We start from the raw sequence: 25,517 nt of genomic DNA on the forward strand, positions 1-25,517 counted from the left end.
TAAATTCAGGGAGATGGCTGTTAGGCAGGTGGGGAATGGGAGTTCTTTGTTCTGTGATGTAGTGATGACCTCAGGGTAAACTGCCGCTAGGCTGAGGAAAATGGAATGGCTGCTAGTGGGCCTGCTTGGAGCTGAGGGGGACAGGGGACTTCTCTGGGACCAGCTGATCCATGTCCTGACCTGCAGACACTGTGGCAGCAGCTGCCTCCAGAGTCCAGGGAATCTGGTGATACTATTCTTGTTCACGGTTTGGCAGATCCGGAGGTGGTGGCAGTTTGGAAGGTGGCAACAGCTTCAGCTCTGGTACTCTGGGAACAAGATGCAAGGCAAGGTGGGTGACGTGGATGTGCAGCTAGATAAATGACTATTGACAGCACAAGTGAGTTCAGATGAGGAATCATTGCCATGGATGTGGGCCCAAGTGAGTTACTATAAATAAGCCTTAAATGTGAGGCTGGGTGAGTAACCACTGACACTAGATTTGAAGCCAGGTGAGTGATCACTAACCCCAGATGTAGAGTTATGTAAGGGAATGCTGATCTCCAAATGTAGATGCATACTAGCCATTAACACCAGATGGGTAAGTGACTATTGACCACAGATGTGGGGCCAGGTGAGTAACTGTTCAGTCTGGATATGGAACAGAGCCTGAGGGCTTCATAACACTCTTTGTGTCTCTGAAAAGCCTTCAGGCATCAAAAAGACACCTGATGGTATCTTTCTCCACTCCTTAGGGCCTACTGCTTCTGTACCATGTGGCTTTCCTTGATCACCTGTGGAAGCAGAAGTCAGAGGAGGAGGAGGAAGAGGAAGATGAAGAGGAAGAATCTCTGGATCCACTGAAGCCATGTTCTCTTCCCAAAGAAGCTCCTATTGAAAAGCAAGCCACCACAGCCCCATTCCAGCCATCTTGTGGTTCTGAGGGCCTCCAGAAGGCCATAGGGACAGCAGAGCAAGTACTCATGCAGACCCCAACCCCTTCCACATCCTTCCCCACCTTTCAGATCCTGACCAACCTGCCCGTGAGGCACAAGACAGCATCAGGCAGTCGTCTACAGCAGAGGAAAAGCCAGGTCTTCTGGGGTCTCCCCTCTCTGCACAGCGAGTCTTTAGAGGCCATCTTCCTGAGCTCAGGTGGCCCCTCTCCCCTGAAGTTGTCTGTTGGTCCTTCTGTTTTCTTCAACAAACTTGCCTTCCTGCCTAGGTCCAACCTGTTGCTTGCCCAGTATTGCTCCCCAACCCAGCTTCCTACCCATGAAGTCCAGACTATGAAAGATCTGGAAGGAATGGCCCCTGATCCTCAGCAACTTCCCCTTCCATCTTCCCCTCCTCTCCCATCACTATCCCTCCATCTTAAGTCCTTTCCCATGGACCATAAGGGAGTCCTATGTCGCACTGAGGCACATACACAGCAGCTTACACGGCAGAGAGAAGTCCCTTGGGTCTCTGAGGATCAAGCCCTGCACCCACAGCCTAAACTCCAGATAACCAGACCCTCCAAGTTCTTCCCTTCATCTGAGGTCTGGTGGAAGGTGTCATGGGATTCCAGCCTCCAACAACACATTCTAGATTCACTCTCTGCCTCTCTGCTGTATCCCTCTAGCCTTCTGGGAGTTATGACTAGTTTTCAGGCCCCCAAAGCCTCTGAGCCAGCAATGCTAGCTCCCAGTCCAATACCAGCCTCCCTGCCAGAACTCCAGGGAGTCTGCCCTAAAGGAGGCCTGACTGGATCTAAGGCCCTGTGGGAAATCAGGAAGCAGAAAGAGAATCCTCAGATCTCTGAGCCTCCAATGCTGGTCCCTTGCCAATCTGTAGACCCCATGACAGAGCCTCAAGAATATAAGACTCATTGGGGAACCAGAGGACATAAAGAGAGTCCTCAAGCATTTGAGCCCCCAATGCCAGCTCCCTGCCAACTCCCAAATTCTCTGTCAGAACCACAGAAAGTCAGCCCTGAAGGAGGACCTTCTGCACCTAAGGATTTCTGGGGAACCACGGGGCACAGAGAGAACCCTCAAGCCTCTGGGTCTCCAATGCCAGCCCTCTACCCTCCCTCAGGCCCCCTGCCAGAATTCCAAGTAGGCAGTCTGCTGGGAGATCCATCTGGATACAAGCCCCAGTGGGAACAAAGAGAAAATTCAGGAAACCCTTGGGTCTTTGTTCCCCTAGCCTTGGACCTCAACCCAGGGCTCTGTGGAACCAGACCTGCATGTGTCCCAGAAGGATCTGAAATTCCATGCAAGGGCATGCAGAATAGAGAAAATCTTTGGGTCTCTGCAGACCCAGTATCATCTCCCAGACTTCCCTTGGCCTCTCTGCTGGAGTCCCTAGGAATGGTCCCACAGGGAGTCTTGTCTGAGTCTAAAGCTTTGTGGGAGACCATGGGACAGAGAGAGAACCTCTGGACCTCTGAGTCTCTATCCCTTGCCCACAGCCCATCTCTAGCTCCCATTCTAGAACCCCACAGAGTCAATCCTGTGGGAGGCCCCACTAGATCAGAAGCTGCAGGGAAGGACGTGGAGCATTCCAGGAATTCCTGGGCTTCTGAGCCTTCATCTCTGACCCTCAGCCCACCCTCAGCTCTTGTACTGGAGCCTCTTGGAGTTAACCCCGTGGGGGTCCTGTTTGATTCTGAGGCTAGATGTAGGGACATACAACAGAGAAAGAAATCCTGGGTCTCTGAGCTCTCAGCTTGCAGCTTACCCCAAGACCCAGATGGAGCTAGTCCCTTGGGAGTCCTGTCTGACTCTGTGCCTGCTGGAAAGGATATGAAGCAAAAGGAAATCTATTGTGTTCCTGTGTCCCCATTGTGGGGCCCCAGTCCACCCCCAAACTCTATGTCAAAGTCTCACATAAGTGAGCCTCTTGGAGACCAACCCAACTGTAAGCCTGAGGAGGAAGCAGCAGAGCAGAGAGAGAAACGCTGGGCCACTGAGCTCCCAGCCCCAAACCCCAGCTCACTCCCTCCTCCTCTACCAGATCCATACATTGACTTTGAGTTCATGTGGAGAAATGTGCAACAAAGAGGGATCCCTCAAGAATCCAGCCCTCCAGCAGTGGATCCCCTGCAGCCAATACCCTGGCCTCTCACCCTAGCTGAAGCTCTGAAGATTGAGCCCAACAAGACTGGCCTACTGAAGGGAGAGCAGTTAGGGGCTAAGGCAGAGACTCCATCCTCCCGGGGAGAGGCTGTCCCAGAGGTGCCCTCCCTCTCTGGGATCCAGGCCTGGCACTGGAGTAAAGAGTTGGAACTCAGACTGAAGAAACTGCAACAGAGCCTTGCTTCCAGATCCCCTGACCCAAGTCAATCATTTGGCAGCTCCTGTGCCTTGAGCTCCACAACTTTAGGCACATACACACTCTCTTCCTGCCCCCCACAGGAAGGCAGGAATCCTCCCAAGCTGTGCCCTCACTCTTCAAGCTGCCGTGCCGCTAAAGTTCAGAGCACAGTAACTCAGCCTGTCCAGGTCTCCCACTGTTATCATTCCCATTCCTCTTCCCATTCTCAGCTACAAGGATCTGGCAGGGCAGCACAAGGGTCTCAGAGAGAGGAAAGAATGAAGGCGAAGATGGTGGCCCAGGTCTCATCCCAGGGGCCATGTGTTCATATGGAGCCTGGTGAGAACTGCCTAGGCCTGAAACAGCCCTCAAACCCTGAGGTTCCAGCCTCAGGCAAGAGACAGGACAAGGCTTCAGCCCCATCTTCAGCCAAAAAGAGAGACAGCCCCAGGAAACCCAAAGCAGGAGGCCACAGAGGAGGGGATGCAAGACTGGGGTCATCTACAGTTACAGGGAAGAGCCACCCAGCCCAGGCCAGATTAGCAGAGGCTTCTGTAAGCAGACTTTCCCAAAGATCTCAGCACAGGGACCAGAGCTCTCGACACACTGCTCTCCTCCAGCAGTCTCACTCCAAGGCTGTAGGTCCCCAGGGTCAACGAGGGCCAGGGTTGGGAGCTGGTGACATCCTGAACCCTCAGCACTGTAAGCACTGCCCTTGGGCCCACATGGAGAAGGATCTGTCCTCTCCCACACCTCAGGCTCCCCTTTCTAGGGGTCTCCAAAAGGTGTTAGCCAAGTTTCTGGGTACCCATGGACCCCTGCCCATCACATCCAGTCAGCAGAAGAAAGGCTGGTAATACTGGCACCAAGTACCCCAAGACCTGAAGCCAAACGAGTCAAGGGGTGGAGAGACAAGCAGCGGAAATCCTAATAAACTAGGTGAATTAGACACATCCCACTCATGTCTTCTTTGGAGTCTGGGGTGCTGGAAATGTAAGTTCTCTATTAACTTCGGCTACAGCCATATCCCCTCAGGATCAAGTCCCAGAAGTAGAGACCTCAGGATTCTGCAGGCTTAACTCTCTGTTCAAGCACTTCACAGATGATCAACCTCGAGTCCACACATCCCTACTCTACAGGGTGAGGCTGTAAGGCCAGGGGAGCACAGTCCAATAGTCCAATGCTGCCCTTGAGAAAAACTTTACAGCAAGTGAACAGAAGAAAAATACATCCATTCACATAAACACAAGGGGTCTGGGTCTAGGCAGCTGTCTGGTCCTAAATATGGTCCCCTTCTTCACCCACTTGACCCACAAGTTCTCTACATCTCTCTCTGGCCATTTCTTCTCAGCCCTTTGCTTCTTCCTCTCCCTGGGTCAGCTCATCCATCCCCAAGGGCACAAAAACAAGTGTCTTTTCATATGTTCAGTGGCCATCTGGATTTCTTCTTCTATAATTGCCTGTTCATATCCTTTACCCATTTTGCTACTGTACTATTTGTTGGATATGATATTAGTTTTCTACTGCTGCCATAACAAATTACCAGAAAACACAAATTTATTTTGTCAGCAGTCTGACATATTTCTCACTGGGCTAAAATCAAGAGGTTGGCAGGGCTGCATTCCTTTCTGTAGGCACTGGACAGACTCATTCCTTGTTTTTCCTGCCTTCGAGAGGCTGCTTACATTCCTTGGCTACTGGCCTTCTTGGTCCATCTTCCAGGCTAGCAAAGGCAAGGCAAGTTTCACATCACATCATTCTCTGTTTGACCTCTCTCTTCCACTTTTAAGGACACTTGTAATTACTTTGGATAATCCAAGATACTCTTCCTATCTTAAAGTCAGTTGGTTAGCAACTTTAACTCCCCTTTGCCATATAAAATAACATATCCACAGGTTCCAGTGATTACCATGTGAACACCTTTTGGGGAAAGCATTATCCTGCTTACCACAAATACAACTCGACCTATTATGTATGATGCAAATATTTTCTCCCAATCTGTAGTTTATTTCCTAATTTTAAGGTGACTTTTACTGTATCAAAGTTTAAAATTTTATGTAATTAAATCTACCAACATTTTCCTTTATGGAAACCATACAACACTTTCTCCTAGCACCTTTCACAGTTTTATATATTTATGTTTAGATTGTTAATCTAACTTTTGAGTATGGTATGAGGTGAGAATCTAACTTCCCCCCCCAAAGTAGATGTCCAATTTTACCAATACCATTAAAAAAAAAAATTTCTTGGGGCCGGGCCGGTGGTGCAGCGGTTAAGTGCGCACATTCCACTTCAGCGGCCTGGGGCTCACCAGTTCGGATCCCGGGTGCGGACATGGCACCGCTTGTCAAGCCATGCTGTGATAGGCGTCCCACATATAAAGTAGAGGAAGATGGGCATGGATGTTAGCTCAGGGCCAGTCTTCCGCAGCAAAAAGAGGAGGATTGGCAGCAGATGTTAGCTCAGGGCTAATCTTCCTCAAAAAAAAAAAGTCTTGAATCCAATTCCATTAAGTGCCATATTTCAAAGCATGGGTCATTTATTAAGCATCCCTAGGTCTCAGATCCACTTATCCAACAGTCTGCTAGACATCATCTCGTATTCAACTTGTCCAAACTTTCCCTTTAACCTTTTCCTCCCATGTGCCCATTCCTATTGAAGGGTATGATATCCACCCCAATACCAAGGCAGAAGCCTATCATTCCTGACTCCTCTTCACTCCCCAATCTAATCCATCATCAATTATAACCCTGTCAATTATACCTATGAAATGTATTTCAAATCCATCTTCACCTCTCCACCTCTGCCATCACTATCTTAGTTCAGTCATCATTTCTCGCCAAATTGGTTACCCTATATTCCTTTTTTTTTAAAGATTTTTTTTTCCTTTTTCTCCCCAAAGCCCCCCGGTACATAGTTGTATATTCTTCGTTGTGGGTCCTTCTAGTTGTAGCATGTGGGACGCTGCCTCAGCGTGGTTTGATGAGCAGTGCCATGTCCACACCCAGGATTCGAACCGGCGAAACTCTGGGCCACCTGGAGCAGAGCGCGCGAATTTAACCACTTGGCCACAGGGCCAGCCCCGCCCTGTATTCCTTCTAATCCAACCTTCACATGGCTACAATTCTCATAACCCAATCTCTTCAAAAAGTGTCATAAAAGTTGGATTAAAGGAACATAACAGATGCAACCTGTGCTCCTAGACTAGACGGTTGGTTTGGTCAAAACAGTTGTGAAAGACATTTTCGAGTCACTTGGGAAACTCTGAATATGGTACGAATATTAGATTAAATGAAAAGGGAAAAGTGGAGATTATTGACAAAAAGCAGTACGCTCTCATTCTGATTTAAAAATACCACATGTATAAACACACGTTCACACACATGCACAGAAAAACAATCAGAAAAATAGGAACTAAAGTTATTAAGATATGATCTCTGGTTATTGGGACTATTACTTTTAAAATTTTCTATTTTTCTAAATTTCTACAATGCACGTTACTGCTTCTATAAAACTAAAATGTTTATAAGTGAATTGTCCATGCACAACGATGCACATGTGGTTGACAATATTGTACTGTACACTTCCAAATTGCTGGGTGAATTGCTTTCCTATACACACACACAAAAGTGCATTGTCTAGCACTGAAATCTGCCCCTTCCCTGCCTAAATCTTCGAGGACCCACAACACCTTTAGAACAAAGTTCACTCCTGACATTTGAGGTTCTTCACAATGTGGTTTGATCTCTTCAAATTCACTCCAGGACTCCCTTGCTAGTCAACCTGATGCTGCTTTTTTTTTTTAACGGTGAGCAAGATTCGCTCTCAGCTAACATTCGTTGCCAATCCTTTTTTGGCTTGAGTAAGATTAGCCCTGAGCTAACATCTGTGCCAATCCTCCTCTACTTTGTATGTGGGTCACTGCCACAGCATGGCTGAGTGGTGTAGGTCTGCACTCGGGATCCTAACCCGCAAACCCAGGACCACCAAAGTGGGGTGCATGGAACTTTAACCACTCAGCCTTTGGGCCAGCCCCAACCTGATGTTTCTTAAACATGCTCTGTATTATCTAGTCTCTGTGCCTTTTGCTCAATCTGCTCTCCTGCACTTCTCCATGTCAAGTCTCCCACCCTCCTTTAACGCCCAGCTCAGACTACCTGCAGAGCCTTCTCTGATTCTGTCTCCGTATGGTTTCCCCTTCCTTGCAGCCCCATAACAATCTGTGTCTTGCTGATAGCCATACTATCAGGAAATGGGTGCTATCAAGCCCTTCAAAGAAAGTGAGGTTCCTGAGGTCAAGTCCACACTCCCAATCCAGTGCTCTTTCCATTCTACAACACTGCCTCTACTCTGTGTATCTGGTTGAGAAAAACCACCAGTCAGAAGGTACATGCTGTTCCTCTGCCTCCTCTCACTAATGTCACTGTTCTGTTCCAAAGCTTTAGTCCAAACCTGTCTATAGGGTCTGAGTCCAAAACTCACCACCTGCTGGCCAAGAATGTAACTGAAGGTACTTTCCCTCTCCCCACCTATCCCCCAGGAAAGTCTCTTACTGCAATTCTGAATTTCTACTTGACACACGGACATTTAATGAGTCTTGCGTCTCTGGATAACTTTATGAAAACTCCAAGTCCTCTATTATTAAGTCTTTTTAAGTCCTCAGTAGGTTATAGGACTGGGTAAGAGGAAAAAGAACACTTAACATTTGCCACAGTTTGGCCAAATTAACAAGTGGCAGACCTGTGTTCCTTGTGGACACTGTGTGACCATTAGACTCTCAGGACAACTTGTAGGATCAGTATCTTGAATCCAAATATATCTCAAGACATTAGGCGTATAGTTCCATTTCTGCTTTTGCCTCTGTGGTATACTGTTGGCCCTCTGTGATCTATTTGATGCCATATTACTGGTTAGAAACCCATCTTCTAATTGTAGCACTTATCCTATGGGAAGAAGTGATTAGCTACAGTAAGATTACATTCCAATTTCTTTCTGGGAACAGTGGGGGAAAAAACTGCCTATACAACTTGCCTCTTGGTTTAAGTAAGCAGGCTTCTGCAGGTGTAAGCTGACAACAAACAGTCCCACACCACTTTCTATAGCGTTTACAAAGCACTGCTGGGGCCAGCCCCGTGGCCAAGTGGTTAAGTTCACATGCTCCACTGCGGCAGCCCGGGGTTTCGCGGGTTCGGATCCTGGGCAAGGACATGGCACCACTCAGCAGGCCATGCTGAGGCGGCGTCCCACATGCCACAACTAGAAGAATCCACAACTAAAAGATACAACCATGTAGTGGGGGGCTTTGGGGAGAAAAAGGAAAAATAAAATCTTTAAAAAAAAAAAAAGCAGTGCCAATCTTTTCTTCAGATTAACAATCTAGAGGCCCCAAGAGAGCTAACCACCTTGTTCGAAGCTACACCACTTTAAGCACAAGTGCTAGAACCAGAATCAAATCCCTAAGTCTGCTCTTGGTTTTTCCTAAAGAATCTATAGAGCTCCAACTGTATTCCCTAGAGACAAACTTTGTGGGAAAATACCACTTACCTTCTGTTCTGTTCCCATAACTTGATGCAGAGGTACCGAACGTCCTTCCCCCAAAGACCTTGTCTTTGGTCCTCATAGAGGTTACGGTGCCAACCCAGAGTGATGAGGCAAAGTGATAAGGTTCAGAGTGGGAAGAAGACTGAAGGCTAAGCCACCAGGATACCCATATGGTGGGAGAACCAAAGGAGGATCAAAGACAGAATCTGGCGGAGGAAGTCTCATGGAAAACAAGTGACAGTCAATTCAAATCCCCAAAGTGCAAAACAATTTATTTCATAGGACATGAGTTCGAGATGCCCCAGTTTAATCAGCCAAGAATCTTGTGTGCTTGTAGATTATCTACACAGACCAGACGAGAGCCTGATCTAAGTACTAGAACGACCAATACAAATTTGACTCAGTAGATTATTTTCTCTGCACCATACTCCTCCTTTAGGGCAGGGCATCATGGCACTGATTCCAGCATCACTAAGTGAGTATGCTGGCACCTGCTGAATGAAGAGGATACTTTATACCTGGAAAAAACTACACAAGCAATCATGTGTAAAACTGTGAGCAGGGGAGGATGTTTAGTTTAAGAAAAAAACACATCCAATACTAGAATTTTATATCAGAAAAAAGCTATTTTTTTTTATAATACAAATTACATAAAGGAAAGGTGGACATAATGATAAGTGATCCTCAACCACAGCATGAATGTTTAGGATTTTTAGATGCACTGAAAGAACATTCACCTCCAGACAAAGATCTTATCTTTCTGCAACCCTAAGATTTTTGGAGGGCACTCCAATCTAGTCCTTGCTCAGGAAAAGAGGGCTCTGCAGGCCTAGCCTTACCATCCACATCAAACACAGGTGTAGGATGTCACATTCTCCACATCTGGAGCTCCATCAGGCTGCTCCCCCTCCGCTGCAGTCCCATCCAGTGACACTGCAGACACGGGGCGAGGCAGCAGTATCACACCGATGTTAATCAGGAAAGGAAGACAGCGCAATCTTGCTTCCAAGATTTCACATGTGGAAACATGCCTTGGCAGTGAGGGGTAGCCCAAGGCCCTTCCCATGAAAAGAAGCAGGCACAGGGGCCAGGACACAGGCTCCATTTTGACCCAATGTTTATTGTCCTTTTACAACATGTCATTTTTGGTTTAGAAACTGCTTGTGATTAGTTTTCCAACATTAACCGAAAAGCATGTAAAGTAAAATCAACCTATTCTCTATATAAACACCCAGCAACTGTGGCCCTTCACCCTCCTTCCTAGGTTGGGTAGGGGGAAGAAGGGAGGGCTTGGGCAGCATTGAGTGACGTGCAGATGCTTTACTGTGGGGAGTGGCGACAGTGCCTCGGTTCACACCCACACAGGTCCCTGCACTGTCCCAAACTACAACAGAAATGGTGTAGGCCCAAGGCCCAATTCCCTGTTGGTAATTCACTCTCCGCCTCCCAAATGAAAATCACTTTTATTTTTATCACTTTTGTTACGTTTTGTTTTTTTTCAACAGAAAGCCCCTTGTCCAGAGTCTGACTGTAGCTGAACTGTTCAGACTAAGAAATGGAGCAGGCCATGGGCGCACCCCTGGTCCCTCCTGGGCGGGCGCCCCCACCCTCAGGGAACAAGGTCCAGCCAGGCCAGCTTGTTGCACGCTGGCCACCACCACTTAGCCATACAGGTCATCGTCATTGTCTTCCGTGTACACACTGCCACCTGTGCCACCTCCACTGCCCTGACTGGGGCCAGCTCCACCTTGGTTTCCTGAAGGGAATCTGTGTGCACAAGAGCAGAGCCAAAAAAGAGGGTTAGGACAGGGCCTGTGTAGAATTTTCACAACTAACCCTTCTAGCCTCCTTAGGACTCCCACTACCTTGGCTGTACAGTTCCCCAAGACAACCTAAGCACTGCCCACTGCAACCTGCTTACCTGAAGCTGCCAAAGCCCCGACTCTGCTGAAGGGTCTGAGCAAACATCTCGTATTTCCGGATGTCATTGTCACTGACAGATCGGCGGGCAAAGCGCATGGCTTCCTCAAAGTGATCTCGGCGGATCTCAGGCACTGGATCATCCTCTTCCACCTCCTGCGGAGTTGGTAAACACAGACCACCAGGGCTGGTTAAGGCCCAGCCTGGATTCCTTCTCTGGCCTCCCTGCCCCCCATTATTGCAGTAGCTTATTGGTCTCCCTGCCTCTCCAATCCAATTTAAGTCTCCAGGCCAATCTTCCTAAAATCGAGTCACTGCCCTGCTGAAAACCTGTCAATGCATTCTGGAAAAGGCAAAACTGTAGGGACAGAAATTATATCAGTGGTTGCCAGGGGCTCAGGGTGGTAAAAAGAAGCTGACTAAAGTAGCATGAGGGAACTTTTTGGGATGACAGAAATTTCTGTATCTCAACTACGGTAGCAATTACAAAACTTAAACACATTTGTCAAAAAACCATGGAAATAGTACACTCAAAAATGGTGAATTTTACTATATGTAAATTATACCTCAATACACCTACATTTTGTTTGCTTGAGGAAGATTAGCCTGAGCTAACGTCCACCACCAATCCTCCTCTTTTTGCTGACTAAGACTGGCCCTGAGCTAACATCTGTGCCCTTCTTCCTCCATTTTATATGTGGGATGCCTGCTACAGCATGGCCTGATGAGCTCAAAGGTCCAGGCCTGGGATCTGAACCCGCAAACTCCAGGCCACGGAAGCAAAGCATGAGAACTTAACTGCTGCGCCACCGGGCTGGCCCCAATACACCTAAATTTTAAAAAGAAATGTCAACGGCTCTCAGTGCTTACCACATCTGAATGACACTTTACCTAGTGGCCTCACTTCCAGTAAGATATACCCTCTTAAATCTAACCAGGTTTTCCCCAATTCCTGCAATCCTACTTTTCAAGAAGCTTACTTGGGCTCTTCTGTCAAAATTCTACTCTTGGAAGCCAGCCCAGTGGTGTAGTGGTTAAGTTCCGTGCACTCCGCTTTGGCAGCCCGGGGTTTGCCAGTTCAGAACCATGGCACAGACCTCCACCACACATCAAGCCATGCTGAGGCGGCATCCCACATACAATACAAAACAGAGGAAGACTGGCACAGATGTTAGCTCAGGGACAGTCTTCCTCAGGGAAAAGGAGGAGCATTGGCAGGAGATGTTAGCTCAGGCCCAATCCACCCCCTCAAAAAAAAAAAAAAAAAAAAAGAAAGAATCCTACCCTCCCTTCATAGCCCAGGTCAAACCCTGTCTCCTCCACTAAGAAGCCACTCCAATTGCTGTGAGTTCCAAGACATTGCTCCCTAGGATTCATTTATCAGTAGTTTCTAGACTTTTATGAAAGGGAGAAGAGATGTCACAGACTCCCTCCATTCATTCAGTAAGTCTCTAACATTATGCCATGACATGGTGAGAAAGAAGTAAGATGATACAGAGTACCTATCTACACACACACATGATTTTGCATTTAACTTGAGGCGTTACTTGGCAGGTTCTAAGCCCTGTTCTGTTTGTTTATCTATACAATCGCAGCTTGATTTCCCTCATGGAGCCCAGCCCAGTTCAGACTGAGCATTAGTCTGGCCATCTCTTCTCAGCCTTTCTAATTCCAGACCAAAGGGGTGAACCCCAGCATTCTTTCTCTTTGAGGCCCTGCTAAACATCTCAGTCAGATTATCTTTCAAAAACTTTATACTCTTAACTCCATGCATGGTAGAAACTGTCCCCTGGCTCCCCATGACTGGCACATTTGGGGAAAGGGTGCCTACTCACCATGGCATTGGTCTGCCTCTCCCGTTCTCGCCTAATCTCACTCTCAATAGATTCACGGATGGCCAGCTTGCAAGCACGCTGGCAAATCTCTGTCAGGTCAGCTCCTGAGAAGCCATTAGTCATCTTCGCAAGAAATTCCAAATCCACGTCCTAAAAGCAGCAACAGAGCTACCTGAGCATTTAGCCTCTCCTCCCCTGTGATACACTGATCTCGAGCCACCCAAGCACTCCCAATTCTAGTTTGTCCCATTTTTGGCACCTTATTTTATCTCTGACTCTAGATTATCCTAATACCCTCAAATCTTCCAACTTCCTTTACACCCTAACTCCAGAAATCCCTAATGGAATCTTGTCCAGGAACCAAAGAGCACTCCACACTAGCCTAAGGACTCAAAAAGGTCCCCCACTGGCCCATGACCTTGCACCTGCCTTGGCAACCGGGGACTTGCGCAGGTTGGCCTTGAGGATGGCAACTCGGGACTTCTCATCAGGAAGCGGAATGTAGATGAGCTGATCAAGGCGGCCAGGTCGCAGGATGGCAGGATCGATGATGTCAGGCCGGTTGGTAGCACCAATGATAAACACATTCTTTTTTGTGGACATGCCATCCATTTCTGTCAGGATCTGGTTGATGACTCGGTCAGCAGCCCCACCACCATCTCCAATGTTACCACCACGGGCCTTGGCAATCGAATCCAGCTCATCAAAGAATAGTACACAAGGGGCAGCTTGGCGGGCCTGTGGGAAGGACAGGGGGACTCAAGCATTAGCACAAGTGGGTCTCTCAGACCTGAGTGGGAAAAGAAAATAAAGTGACCTTCACTGCCACAGCTGAGCTGCCAGAACGAGATGGTCCTAACACCCCAAAGAAACAACCTCTATCCCTACCTTACCCCCAAGCAAGTGAATAGATAGCCCAGCCACGTGTAGCTCACCTTGTCAAAGATTTCCCTGACATTGGCCTCAGACTCTCCAAACCACATGGTGAGCAGCTCAGGACCCTTGATAGAGATGAAGTTGGCCTGGCACTCATTAGCGATGGCTTTGGCCAGCAAGGTTTTCCCACAGCCCGGAGGTCCATAGAACAATACCCCCTTGGAGGGTGTCATGCCGAACTTCAGGAATTTGTCTGGGTGCTCTACAGGATACTAAAAGGAAAAGGAAAGAGGGCTCCAGGATCCGGCATAGTGTGAAAGAAACCTAACGAAACAGAAGCATTCCCCCCTACCCCACCACTCCACGGTGGAAGACCCAGGTTCCCTAGAAGCAGGCTCCTTAGCACCTCCAACCTGAGAATACCAGCCTCCTGAATTATGCTCTCACAATTCCTGCAATGAATGTGCCAACACCCCCAAGACCACTCAGTTCAATTACAATGTACTGAGGCAGTGACTTACCCTGGACCAAGCTACCCTACCTGGACCAGCTCCTGAAGCTCACGTTTGACATCCTCCAGGCCCCCAATGTCCTCCCAGGTCACCTGTGGCACCTCCACCACAGTTTCCCGCAGTGCTGATGGGTTGCTCTGGCTCAGGGCCCACTAAAAAAGGAAGAAAAATGGGATGAGACTTGCCAGGGGAGAGGTCAAAGTGCATGTGTGTATACCTGAGATGGAGGTGCAGTTCTCACCCGGAAGTCATCCATAGTAACCGCCAGGGAGTTCATGACCTCAGCATCGATGGTCTCATCCTCCAGGTCAATGAGGTCCATCTTCTTGCGGATGGCCTGCAGAGCAGCCTCCGAGCACAGGGCTGCTAAGTCAGCGCCCACATGCCCATGAGTCTCATTGGCTACCTGCAGAGAGAAGATCTACTTACTATCCCATCTCTAAGACAAGCTGCCTTAGGAAGCTCAGAGACAACGGAATCCTGGCCCCTTCCCCCGACTCCTATCTCTGGGTTCTCCCATTTCCCTTTCACTGGCTGTGTTTTAAGTATTCAAACCTGGACTTGGGGCCTGGCAATAAAGCTGCCCCCAAAATTCTGGTTTACTCTAACATAGTGTCAACTGAGAAACATGCCAAATCCAGTTTCCGGGATTCAATCTCAGATCATTTCCCTTTCCTTGCCCAGGAATCAAAATCAATCTCCTCAGGGGCTGGCCCCGTGGCCGAGTGGTTAAGTTTGCGTGCTCCGCTGCAGGCGGCCTGGTGTTTCGTTGGTTCAAATCCTGGGCACAGACATGGCACTGCTCATTAAACCACGCTGAGGCAGTGTCTCACATGCCACAACTAGGAGGACCCACAAGGAAGAATATACAATTATGAACTGGGGGGCTTTGGGGAGAAAAAGGAAAAAATAAAATCTTAAAAAAAAAAAATCCATCTCCTCGTATCTTAAGCTTATGTCCCTAGCCAGTCTCTTCAACTGCCTGGAAACAGATATCCTAACTCCTGGCCAGCCCTCATCACCACCCCACCTGTTCCAGGTCCACATCATCTGCCAGCTTCATGTTCTTGGTGTGGATCTGAAGAATTTCCAAGCGTCCTGTAGCATCAGGGATTCCAATATCTACCTCCCTGTCAAAGCGACCTGTGGGACAGTGTGTGAACACAGAGAGGGCTCATTTCTGGTCAAGAGGGAAGAAGGGACAGGCCTTAAGTGACCAATCATCACAGTTTGCCCAGGACTGTCCTGGTTAGCAATGAAAACTCTATGTCCTGGGAAACCCCTCAGTCTAAGGCAAACCAGGATGGCTGGTCACCCTAGACAGGACATGGGATAAGTGAAAGGACCCCTTGGCCCTATCACTGCAAACAGGTTCAAGAAATCCTCAGAAGTAGATGACTTCAAAGAAGGACAGATACGGGATCAAAGAAATACAGCCCAGTAGAGCCATTATCTCCTTTTGAGCAAGGACAGGGTTGAAAGAAATTTGGGATCCTTACCAAAACGTCGTAGGGCTGGGTCAATGCTGTTGGGTCTGTTGGTTGCTGCCATGACAATCACATGTGCTCTTTGCTTTAGGCCATCCATAAGGGTCAACAACTGTGATACAATACGCCGCTCTACCTCCCCATGTGTCTGTCAGGACAGGATGTCTGGTCAGAAGTGAAGTCAGGACCTTTCAACCCCCTACTATCTCCCCTCGGCTAAGTTCCTACTTTCTCTCTCTTGGGAGCGATGGCATCCAGCTCATCAATGAAGATGATAGCAGGAGCATTCTTCTCTGCTTCCTCAAAGGCTTTACGAAGGTTGCTCTCAGACTCACCAGCCAACTTGCTCATGATCTCAGGACCTAAAAAGCATATAGAATGGAGGCAATGACAAACTCCATCCTTCCTCAATCCCAAAAGAAATCAAATATCTTGTTTGCCCAACCCAGAGACAGGTCCTGGGTGCAAATGTGGTAACCTCTACCTACTTTCTCATAGTCTCAACTCGCCACTATCCCAGGACAGCCACCAGGCCAGGCTGGGAAGAAGCCAAGAGACTCAGTACACTTATCTCATAGAAGAGCTGAAAGTGTGAAAATGACAGCAGATGCTCTGGGACCTCTGGCCAGAACAGGAGAAACAACACACCAGCTGGATTCTACCAGCTAAATATCATTCTCAAAGAGCCAGCTGATCGCAGCCAATCTTCCCCCAAACGCTCTCAAATAAATGAGCATAGATTTTTTGAGTTCTCATTCTCACTTGCTCCCCCTAAATGTCTTCAGCCTGTCCACCAATCTTTCTCAAGGGGCACAGATCAGGGGGCACCAGAGTAGAGTAACTTCCCCTTGCTGCTTATCTATCTGTAATGTACCCCAACAGATGAAAGATGCTCAAGTTTACATGAGGGCATATGTGCAAATAAATGTGTCAATGGGTTCTCCAACTCATGAGACTGGATCATGCTAAGGTCAGTGTTGAATCCAGCCAAACATAAGGTGAACCAAGTCTCCTACCATTGATCAAGAAGAAGAAGGCTCCAGTCTCATTTGCTACAGCTCTAGCAATCAGGGTCTTCCCAGTTCCAGGAGGTCCATAGAGCAGGATTCCCCGAGGAGGCTGAGGAACAGTAAAGAGGACGTGATTAGGTTCATACTCTTACCTTCTCCTAATCTCATCTACCCTAAAATGGCTTCCCTAGGGCTCTACCTAGAGAAAGAATCAGACCTCAACCCTGACACCAGTAAGAATGAGCCCTCGGCAGTAGCTGCTAGGAATACAGTTTATTTCACACCATACTCCTCTTATCAGGAAAGAAAATACTGCTAGAAAGCTGACAACGCTTATGATTGCAACCTGCATAGGAGAATAAGGGCAGAAAAATCAGCCTAAGAAACTCTAGTGTGAGTCTGAAGATCCTAAAGATGAGGGAAAAGCAAGAGACCATTAGGCCAAGGGCTTGACTTTAGACAGACAAGGGCCAAGGACTAGCTTAGCCATTTAGGAGTGTGCCAGAGGTTCACTCAGTCCGGTAATGACAACCCTCCAGGATTTATTATCGTGTTGGAATGCTTTTCCTTACCGCCAACCACAAGTTTTCCTCTTTGAAGCTGTCTTTTCTGTGGCCTCATCCACAAGCAGCACATGAGAAGGGCCCACATAGAAGATAAAATTATTTGCATGGTGCATACTAGGGAAAGGGGTGATAACTTCACCTTCAGCATGTCTCATCATATGGAAATGGCTGGGAAATTACATTCTAGACCAACAGTTCTCAAATGTTTTGGACTCGGGACCCTTTACACTCTGCAAATTTAACTTCTACTTCTATTGGGCAGCATTGTTCTGGAACAAGGCAGCAAACAATGTGAGATTTGTTTTTATCAGGTCCATGAGATGATAACGGTTTTTACATTTTTAAAAGGTTTTAACAAAAAACATATGTGACAGAGAACTTAACTGGCCCGCTTTGTTCCAATCCATTAGTAGCTTTAATGAACTTACAGCCCTCTATAAACACAAGGAGGGCATTACTGCCTCTCTAAGCCAAGGCAACAATGAAACATAGTATGAAAACAGGTCTGGGGATTAGACACCCAATACTCATTAATTATCACCCTACACTACATCCCACAGCCCAGGATGCTCACCTTGACGCCAATTGCCTTAAAAAGGGCAGGATGTCTCAAGGGCAGCTCCACCATCTCCTTTATCTGAGCTAGCTGTTTCCTGCAGCCACCAATGTCATCATAGCCTACTTCATTCAAGGATTCTTCCTCATCCTGAATATGAAGGAGATAAAGAAAAGGAGAAGGCAGGAGTATCAGCAAAACTATCAGCAAAAGTTGAGTTTCTCCAAATCTTTTCACAATATGTTGTAGAGAAATCTGCTGTATGAGGAGATGCTCCTCTAAAAGGATCCTGCCTCTAAGAACAACTCTAAAAGTTTCAAAGCAAAGATTTCTAGCATAACCTTTCTCTCTCACACTGTCCTTAGTCTTACCGAGAAGGGATCCCCCTCTAAGACCTGAGGCTTGAAACTCTGGGAAACAGGCAGAAGTCTGGGTGCCATCGCCAGCATCACTTCTCCAAAAATTATTCCAACCACTTAGATCCTTTGGGTTCAATCTAGATTTTTAAAATTACTGGGATCAGATACTTCTAAGAAACCCCTAGGCCCAGAAAGGAATAGCTAGGAGGTTTCCCACCTCTGGAAAGAAGTTTAGGGCCAGAAAACACTCAGTCTTGATAGCTACCACATGACTGCCCCACTGAGTAATCAGAGACAGGGAGTAATCAGGATCAGGGAGAGAACTCACCTCTCGTTTGATAGGCTCCCCTTCACAGTGGATCACCGTGTCTGGAGCAACAATGCAGTAAGGGCTGGGATCTGTCTCCACTACTTTGAATTCTACAGCTCTCATTCCACCCCGGACAAGGAAAATGTCTCCTGTGAGAGCAATCAGCACGAGGGCAGTTAAAGGTGTCAACTACCAGACCACATAAGAATTCCTCATCAGAACATAGGGTCTAGAATGCCAAGTTCACTAAACATTGCCCTTTCTCCTTCCCACCATGCTATTAAGAATTAGGTAAGGGGCCGGCTCCGTAGCCGAGTGGTTAAGTTTGCACGCTCCACTGCGGTGGCCCAGGGTTTCGCCGGTTCGGATCCTGGGCGTGGACATGGCACCCCTTGTCAGGCCATTAGGTAAGAGGAGAAAGCTAGACTGTGACGAGTCCCTCTGCCACTCAAGAGGATAGTGAGCAAAACCTGATGTGCCAGAAGTCCATAAGGTTTTTGACTTCTGGGGTATAGGTAAACCAAGCTTTCACAACCAACACCAACAGTAGAGCTGTGCTAAATATTAAATATACTTGGGACTGAAACACAGCCAAAATGGCCTACCACCTCCTTCAGAGATACAAGAGAAAATAGCTTACTCTACTGGAGCAGGAAGTGGGAATGGGGGAACAGTGTGTGGGGGAGGAATGGGAAAGGAGAGAGTACACATGAGCATGTGTGCAGAATGCATGTGTATGCACACATACATGAGAAAGAAACAAAAATGTTCCAAAGTTTACTCCCAAGTACCCCTACAAGCAACCATCCTTAATCTCAGTCCCTAGAAGTCTCTCTCACCTTTCCGGATGGGTCGATAAGCTTCCAGGAAGTACGGCTTAAGGTATACCTCAAAGAGATTGCCAGTGATGCCTTCCACCGTGTCATCGATGGGCAGCACATGGATACGTTTGCCGTACTTCACATCGGGGCATGGCTGGATGCTGAGGATGACAAGCAGACTCCACGTTACCAACCACACTGCAGCCCCAAGCACTGGGTGTCCAAAAGGGCCTGGCACAGAGAGCTGATGGCGAGCGAAAGAAAAAAGGCAGGGATGGCTTTAGGTGAAGAGAGGCAGAAGGGCAGGGTGGGAGTGAGGGCAAAGGAACAGCCAAACAGAACTAAAACAAAAAACAGGTCATACTCAGGGCGTGGTAGTAGCAGTAGTCAACAGAAGAAGCTACTGGGGCTACCCACGCCTAATTAGTGAGCCCAAAGAAAGACCCCCACATCTGGAATTCCCACAAAGACGACATGGGAGAGAGCGTCTTCAGTGAGAGAAATCCAAGGATGACCCATTTTGGCTAATATTGGTGACCCAATATTACAAAGGGAGGCCTTAGTCTGACAAGTGTCAGGATCAGAGAAATAGAAGTGAAAAAATAATCTCAGCCAGGTGGTCAAAGCACCTTGAGAAAGTGACTAAGCACCTCCAGAAGAAAAGCTACATGGAACCTAAAATCCATAAAAAAGAATCAGAAGCCTGAGATATTCCTGGCCAGGTGACAGGTGGTTGGGTAGCAGTGGCTAGAGATGACACCAAGATAGGAGAGTCTCTTGGCTAAACTGAAGTCCCAAGTCACCCAGACTGGAGCTATCCTGGGTCTGGCTCAAACTACACCTCTCTCCTGGATTAACTTGGATCCTTAAAAAGACCTGCTAGGAGTCCACCTTCTATGCCCACACTCCTGCCTCATTCCAACCCCAACACAAGCCATTAATCCCAAACAATAGTGAAGTTATCTGGCAAACACATGCCCTGAAATGGTATCCTAAACCAGGGTCTATGGTGTGACAAATTATATCTCTGGTAGAAAAAATAAAGGCATCAAGAAAGTCACAGAAATGCCAACTTGTCCCAAGGGTCATGCAGAGGCAGATTTTCAGTCCCAAGGAAGTAGAACCAAAACCTAAAGACAACCCTGAAACATAAATCTTCCCATGGCTAGAAGGCTTCCAATATCTCCAGCTGCCAAGGCCTTCGTTGGGGTCCTGCCTGTAATGCAGGCTGTCGCTGGCCTCCCATCCCTAAGGGGCCAAAAACCCCACACACACCTGATGACATCCCCTAGGTGTACGCGAAGGTTATTCCGAACAACTCTATTCATTCGAATCTTCTCGTCAGAACACGTGTCATCAGAAAGCACAATGCACACAGCTTCCCGCCTCTTCTTTCCTTTCAGCAACACTGTATCACCTCGGAACAACTGCAGCTCATCCATCTTGGGCTGAGGAAAGAAGGTTAAGGCCTTTGGGTCACTGGGCCAGGGAGTAAGCAGCAGCCCTGGAGGTTGGGACTCCCAGTAAACCCCAGTCTATCTGTGGTCACTGCAAAAAAAATGAGAAAAGAAACCTGGGAAAAGCCCTCAGGTTAAACGAAATAGGAAAGACTGGACTGTGGACCCAACTTACCTGGGACAAGGACACCACACTGTTGTCCTCATTGATGGCTTCATCAACAATTAACCGATTGGGGCGGTTCTTCTGTTTGAGAATGGCTGTTGATAAGTCATCACCTTTTGAACTAGAAAGAGAAAATGAAGTCAGTCCCAATACATACTCTAGTCCCAGTCCCCAGTAGTTTCTAAAACTCATACTTCAGAGAGAAATAGTGGATAAATGAAGTCATCTCTACATCAGAGAGCTCAGATGAGGGAAATTCAGCCAAGGTCCTAGCACATATTACAATTCCCATTCTAGCAGCTCTTGGCGTTCTGAGCACTGGTATCCTAGCTATAAAGCCCCAAGTGATTTTGCTCTAGGGTCAGGAAACTATGGCCTAAGAAGACAAAATAGAAGTGGAGGCCAAAGTGGCAATTAGAGAAGTGAAAATAGTTTAGACTGATAGAGAATACTGATTAAGAGAAGGGACTCTGTATTCGGTCCTGCTAAGGCTGAATTCCAAACCTGCCAGTGCTCAACTGTAATCTTGGGTAAGTTTTAACCTCTCCAGAAGCTGATGTCTCCATCTGTAAAATGGGAAATACAGTAGTACCTATCTCAGAGGATCACGTCTTAAGTGAGATAATGAATGCAAAATGTTCAACACAATGCCTGGTACATGGTATTAATGGTCACTATGATTAGCACTGCAAAATAAAGCACAAGCTCTTTCTTTGCTAAGCTTCTTGCAGAATCAAGTGAGCATGACAACTTCCCATAGGGCTCAGGGAGGCCCCAAGTCCCACCAAGGAAGCCTGAGGACAATGACGCAGAAGCATTAGCACTACACTCCTTACTGGCTAAACCTGCTGAATGCCAGAGCATTCTATGTACCACAGGAATGTCAAACACACAGACCATCAGATTTGAAGGAAAAAAAAAAACACTAACAGATCTGGAACCTTCAGAAAGAAGCTCAAGCTTAAAAGGAGCTTCACAGTAATCTCCGCAAAGGCACACAACTCCATGAAGTTGGTTCAAATAGTCAAAACCAAGAAATGCTGAGACATGGGGCAAATCCAAATCCTTCTCACCCAAATCAAGGTTGCATGAATCTAAATTCAGTTTAAACTGTCCAAACAGTTTCTATCATTTCCTAGAAGCTAAGATCATTCACCCAACACTAATTTCTTACCTAGCTCATTTCCAGCCTTCGCTAACTAGACTCAGTGGGCTCTCCCTTTGAAGAGGTACCTCCTCTTAGTAAGGTTCAGGAATACATGAGAATTAACCAAAATAGGGAGGCCCAGACAATGGAGGAAGCAAAGAATTAAATAAAAAAGGATCTTTTTCATGAATTATTTCTTCACTCCACAAATAATGAGTTTATGTTTGTTATACACCAGGCACTGTTCTAGGATCTGGGGATACCTCAGTCAACAAAACAAAACAGTATTCCTATTGGAGATATCTTCACAACTTGCAAGAGAAAGGGAAGCCTGTGCTCTGGAATATGAGCAAGGAAGTTACGGAGTTTTTACATCTTTTGGTCCTGATATACACAATAGAAATATGAATCCCACTCATCTAACAAGGTTTAAGTTTTCTGCTGATCCTCTCACATAAGCTGCATCTTTAATCATGGCCTTTAAACTAGTTTCCAAGAGTGGAGTTTGCTCACTTTAAACTTGCCTCCCCCAACCCAAAAGTGTGGCACTCTGGGGGCAATGCTGCAGGGAAAGCAGTCTTCCCATGCTTATTAACACCCTGGAGGGCAAGTGTGGTCAAGGTGAAGCTGCCGGCAATTTAAAGCCATCAATTCTCCCTCTCCCACACACAACAAAATACCCTCCAAGAGCTGCCCATCTTCCCATTTGATCTATAGGACTGAGGCTAAACAAAAATAAAATGCCACATGCCTCTCGTCATCATAGTTTGTATTTTAACCCCAATTCTAGGAATTTAAGCTATCTTCTAGGAAAGACCTCCAATCTGCCTACCACTCCTGACCCTGGCACTAGAGATGAGTGGTATGCTCTTCCCTTAAAAACTTTTAATCCCACGTCTACTGAGATCGAGGGAAGGCACCTCTAAAAGAGAGAATTCAGCCTGATTACGGACCAACAGCAGTCCTGGAGGGTCTTTGAGGACATCCTCCATTGTCTTCTGCATGAGTCAGACCCTTTCTAGAACCCCAGTGGGCCACAGGGGACTTGGAGTTAGGAGTCATCAAGATGACTTAGAGATTAGAAACCATCTATGGTACCAGGTTCCAAGAATTTTGGATTTTTATTTTGAATCTTAAAAACAAAAGACTGACAGGATAATCTAAGAGAATATTTTAAACTTCAATAAGTAGTCCTTTTAAATAGGCACCTAAGTAATACTTCATCTTGATTCAGAAACTTGAAAAAAAGGAACACACTTCAAAAAACTAAACTCTCCTCGAGTCAAGAAGGTGATTTGCATAGAAGAGTTTTTTTCCTTTTCAGTCTCAAGCTCTTGATTCTAAATTCAATGGGCAAAGGAGACCAGGTTTTATCGTATGCTTTCCCGAAGGGTGGGAAGCCGAGGATTTCTCAACACAGCAGCTTGGGGAAAGGAGCATGTGTGTCTGAAGACACAGGGCAACTTTAACCTTCACTCCACGAAGACTGAAATCTAGGAAGGCCCTCAAAATATGAACCGAGATTCGAACTTTTAGCAGGAACCTAAAATAGTAGAGAGAAGACAAGTTCTGTTCTCCCTGCCCCCATTTCATAACACCAAGGGAAACTGAGTAAAGCTGTCTCGTGTGGAGAACGACAGGCCCAGAGCAGCAGGAAGGCCACAGCGAAAGCAGGCGGCCTCTCCCCAACAGCCCCCACCTCCGCTCGAGGACGCCACCAGGGCAGGCCGGCCGCTCCGCGGGGGCCGTCGTGACTCCCCCGGGCTCGCGGGCCTCCCCGCCTGGGCCTCTGCCTCGGTGTCCGGCCTCTCCGGCCTTCACGTGGCCCCGAGTCCACGCCCACCGGGCCCGGTAGGCGTCGGGCCGGGGCCTGCTCGCCGGGACCAGAGGCCTTCAGCGGCGGCAGGCCGAGTCGCGGGCGGCGTCTCGACCCGCGGGGCCCCGCGCCTGCCCAGCGGGCGGCCATCCCGGCCGGGCCGGACGGCCGTTCCCGGGGCCGAGCGGCCCGAGCGGCCTGCATGACACAGCACGATCCGCCCGGGCCGGGCGAAGCCCGCCTAGGGGGCGCGCGGGCGCGCAGCCGCCCGGCCCCGCTCGCCCCTTCCTCGCCTCCCGCCCGCCCGGCCTCCACCTCCCGGCGCGCCGCGGCGGCACGCACTCACTCGGCTCCCGAGGCCATGGCGCGCGCCTCTCCGGCCGGCGGCTGGGGCGGCCCGAGAGTAACGGCTAGGAAGGGCGGCAGGCGGCCGACTGGGCCGGGCTCGGCTCTCCCGGGCGGGGGCGAGCAGCAGCGACGAGCCCGCAGCGGCCTCCCTCTCGCTTCCTCTCGGCTGCACTTGGGCAGCGGGCGGGCGGGCGGGCGGCGCTGGCTCTGATCCGCGAGGGGGCAGCGGCAGCAGCTACTCCGACGACGGCAGTAGACGCTCCGCTGAGACTGAGCCGAGAAGAGCCGAATCATCGGAAGGAGAGGGGCTCTCACCTCAGCCAATCAGCGCCTGCCCCGGGACTCCCGCCCGCCTCCCCGCGCCTCTCCCCAGCAACCCGCGGACCAGAGCCAATCAGGGAACTCGCTTGTGGCCGGGCTCCCGCCTCAGGGAGGCCACATGCCTAGTAACGCCACGTCAATTGGCCGCAACGCTGCGCTTCCTCCACGGATTAGGATTCTCGACCAATCAACGAGAGGAAAAGGGCGAGAGCGACGGGCGAAAGGAGAGCCTTTAATCCCTGGGAGGTGGACTCTCCCACTTGGCTCGAGTTCATTGGCTCCTGAGTTTATCCTGCTGGAAGAACCTGGCACAATGGACTGAACCCTTGTATTAGTCTAGTCCTGTTGTAGTGATAACCTACACACCCGTCTTCTTCCAAAACCTGAGAATCCACCCTAACCCCCTCCTTACTCCTTCAAAACGCTGACTCCAGCCACCCCTCCTCTGGACGTTTTGACTAGCTCCCCAGCTCTTAATCAACTCTACCCTAGTTTCACTGCACCCCCTGGTAACCCTAATTCCACAGGCATTAAAGTTCCTCAGGGCTTGGAGGTACATACTTCCTGTTACCACTGAGTATTAATACTAATGGCTGGAGAAGGGAGGGCACTCAAGTACAGAGAGGGGTCAAAAGGAAACCACAAAACACACAGCAGCTTCAACAGAGCCCAAAGCAGCAAGAAAAGTGCATGCTGATACTTGAAGTCCTTGGGCCCAAAATGTCAATTAGCCCGGACTATATTCAATAGGCAGCTTTAGTGGCATGCTGAATTAATTCACCCTTCACCCCCTATCCATGCAAACACATTTCACTGAGAGTCAAATCCCAAATTTCTGCAATGCGGGATTAGGGAGGGGATGAGAAGTCACTGTGACAGACTCAAGAGATCTGCTTGTCCTTCCCCTCTAAGAATCAAACACCTGCCCTTGTCCTGAAAAGCCTTCCCAGACCACCTTCCAGACCCAACTCCACTCATTCTGTCACCTCACACAGGATCCTGGACTTTGGGGCTCTGCTTTTAAGCAAGGGGAAAGACTAAAGCCACTGCTTCCCAAGTAAGGATTCCTGTAGCCCTTTCTTCCACCCAGACCTCAAGCTCATTAAGGTAGATAATGTTGGGACAGGGCATCTTAGACAACCAGCACTCAACTGAATCAGACAACTGTGAGCCTTCCCATTCAAGTATAT

The 25,517-nt window shown here is 48.3% G+C and overlaps 2 protein-coding genes across 3 annotated transcripts; one reads left to right on the top strand and one right to left on the bottom strand.

Moving 5' to 3' along the window:
- The first annotated feature begins 100 nt into the window (after nucleotides 1-100).
- C1H9orf131 (chromosome 1 C9orf131 homolog) lies at nucleotides 101-4,136 on the top strand. Its single transcript, XM_046670955.1, has 3 exons — nucleotides 101-331; nucleotides 735-1,411; nucleotides 1,814-4,136. The coding sequence occupies exons 1-3, from the start codon at nucleotides 101-103 to the stop codon at nucleotides 4,134-4,136; spliced, it is 3,231 nt and encodes a 1,076-aa protein (XP_046526911.1).
- Nucleotides 4,137-9,920: 5,784 nt separating this feature from the next.
- On the bottom strand, nucleotides 9,921-24,315 carry VCP (valosin containing protein). 2 transcript variants are annotated; one of them, XM_046672059.1, is made up of 17 exons: nucleotides 24,005-24,315; nucleotides 20,705-20,816; nucleotides 20,348-20,520; nucleotides 19,091-19,233; nucleotides 18,270-18,400; nucleotides 17,601-17,732; nucleotides 16,467-16,569; nucleotides 15,679-15,812; nucleotides 15,463-15,598; nucleotides 14,994-15,106; nucleotides 14,205-14,369; nucleotides 13,993-14,115; nucleotides 13,511-13,723; nucleotides 13,005-13,313; nucleotides 12,576-12,725; nucleotides 10,742-10,896; nucleotides 9,921-10,587 (listed from the first exon to the last, which is right to left on the bottom strand). In XM_046672059.1, exons 1-17 carry the CDS (start codon nucleotides 24,298-24,300, stop codon nucleotides 10,482-10,484), a joined length of 2,694 nt encoding a protein of 897 aa, XP_046528015.1. In that variant the 5' UTR covers nucleotides 24,301-24,315; the 3' UTR covers nucleotides 9,921-10,481. The 2 variants fall into 2 exon arrangements, with proteins under 2 accessions (XP_046528015.1, XP_046528019.1); XM_046672063.1 differs by having other exon boundaries at nucleotides 24,001-24,124.
- Nucleotides 24,316-25,517: the final 1,202 nt, after the last annotated feature.

This window comes from Equus quagga, chromosome 1 (assembly GCF_021613505.1).
Source record: "Equus quagga isolate Etosha38 chromosome 1, UCLA_HA_Equagga_1.0, whole genome shotgun sequence".
Lineage (NCBI taxonomy): Eukaryota > Metazoa > Chordata > Mammalia > Perissodactyla > Equidae > Equus > Equus quagga.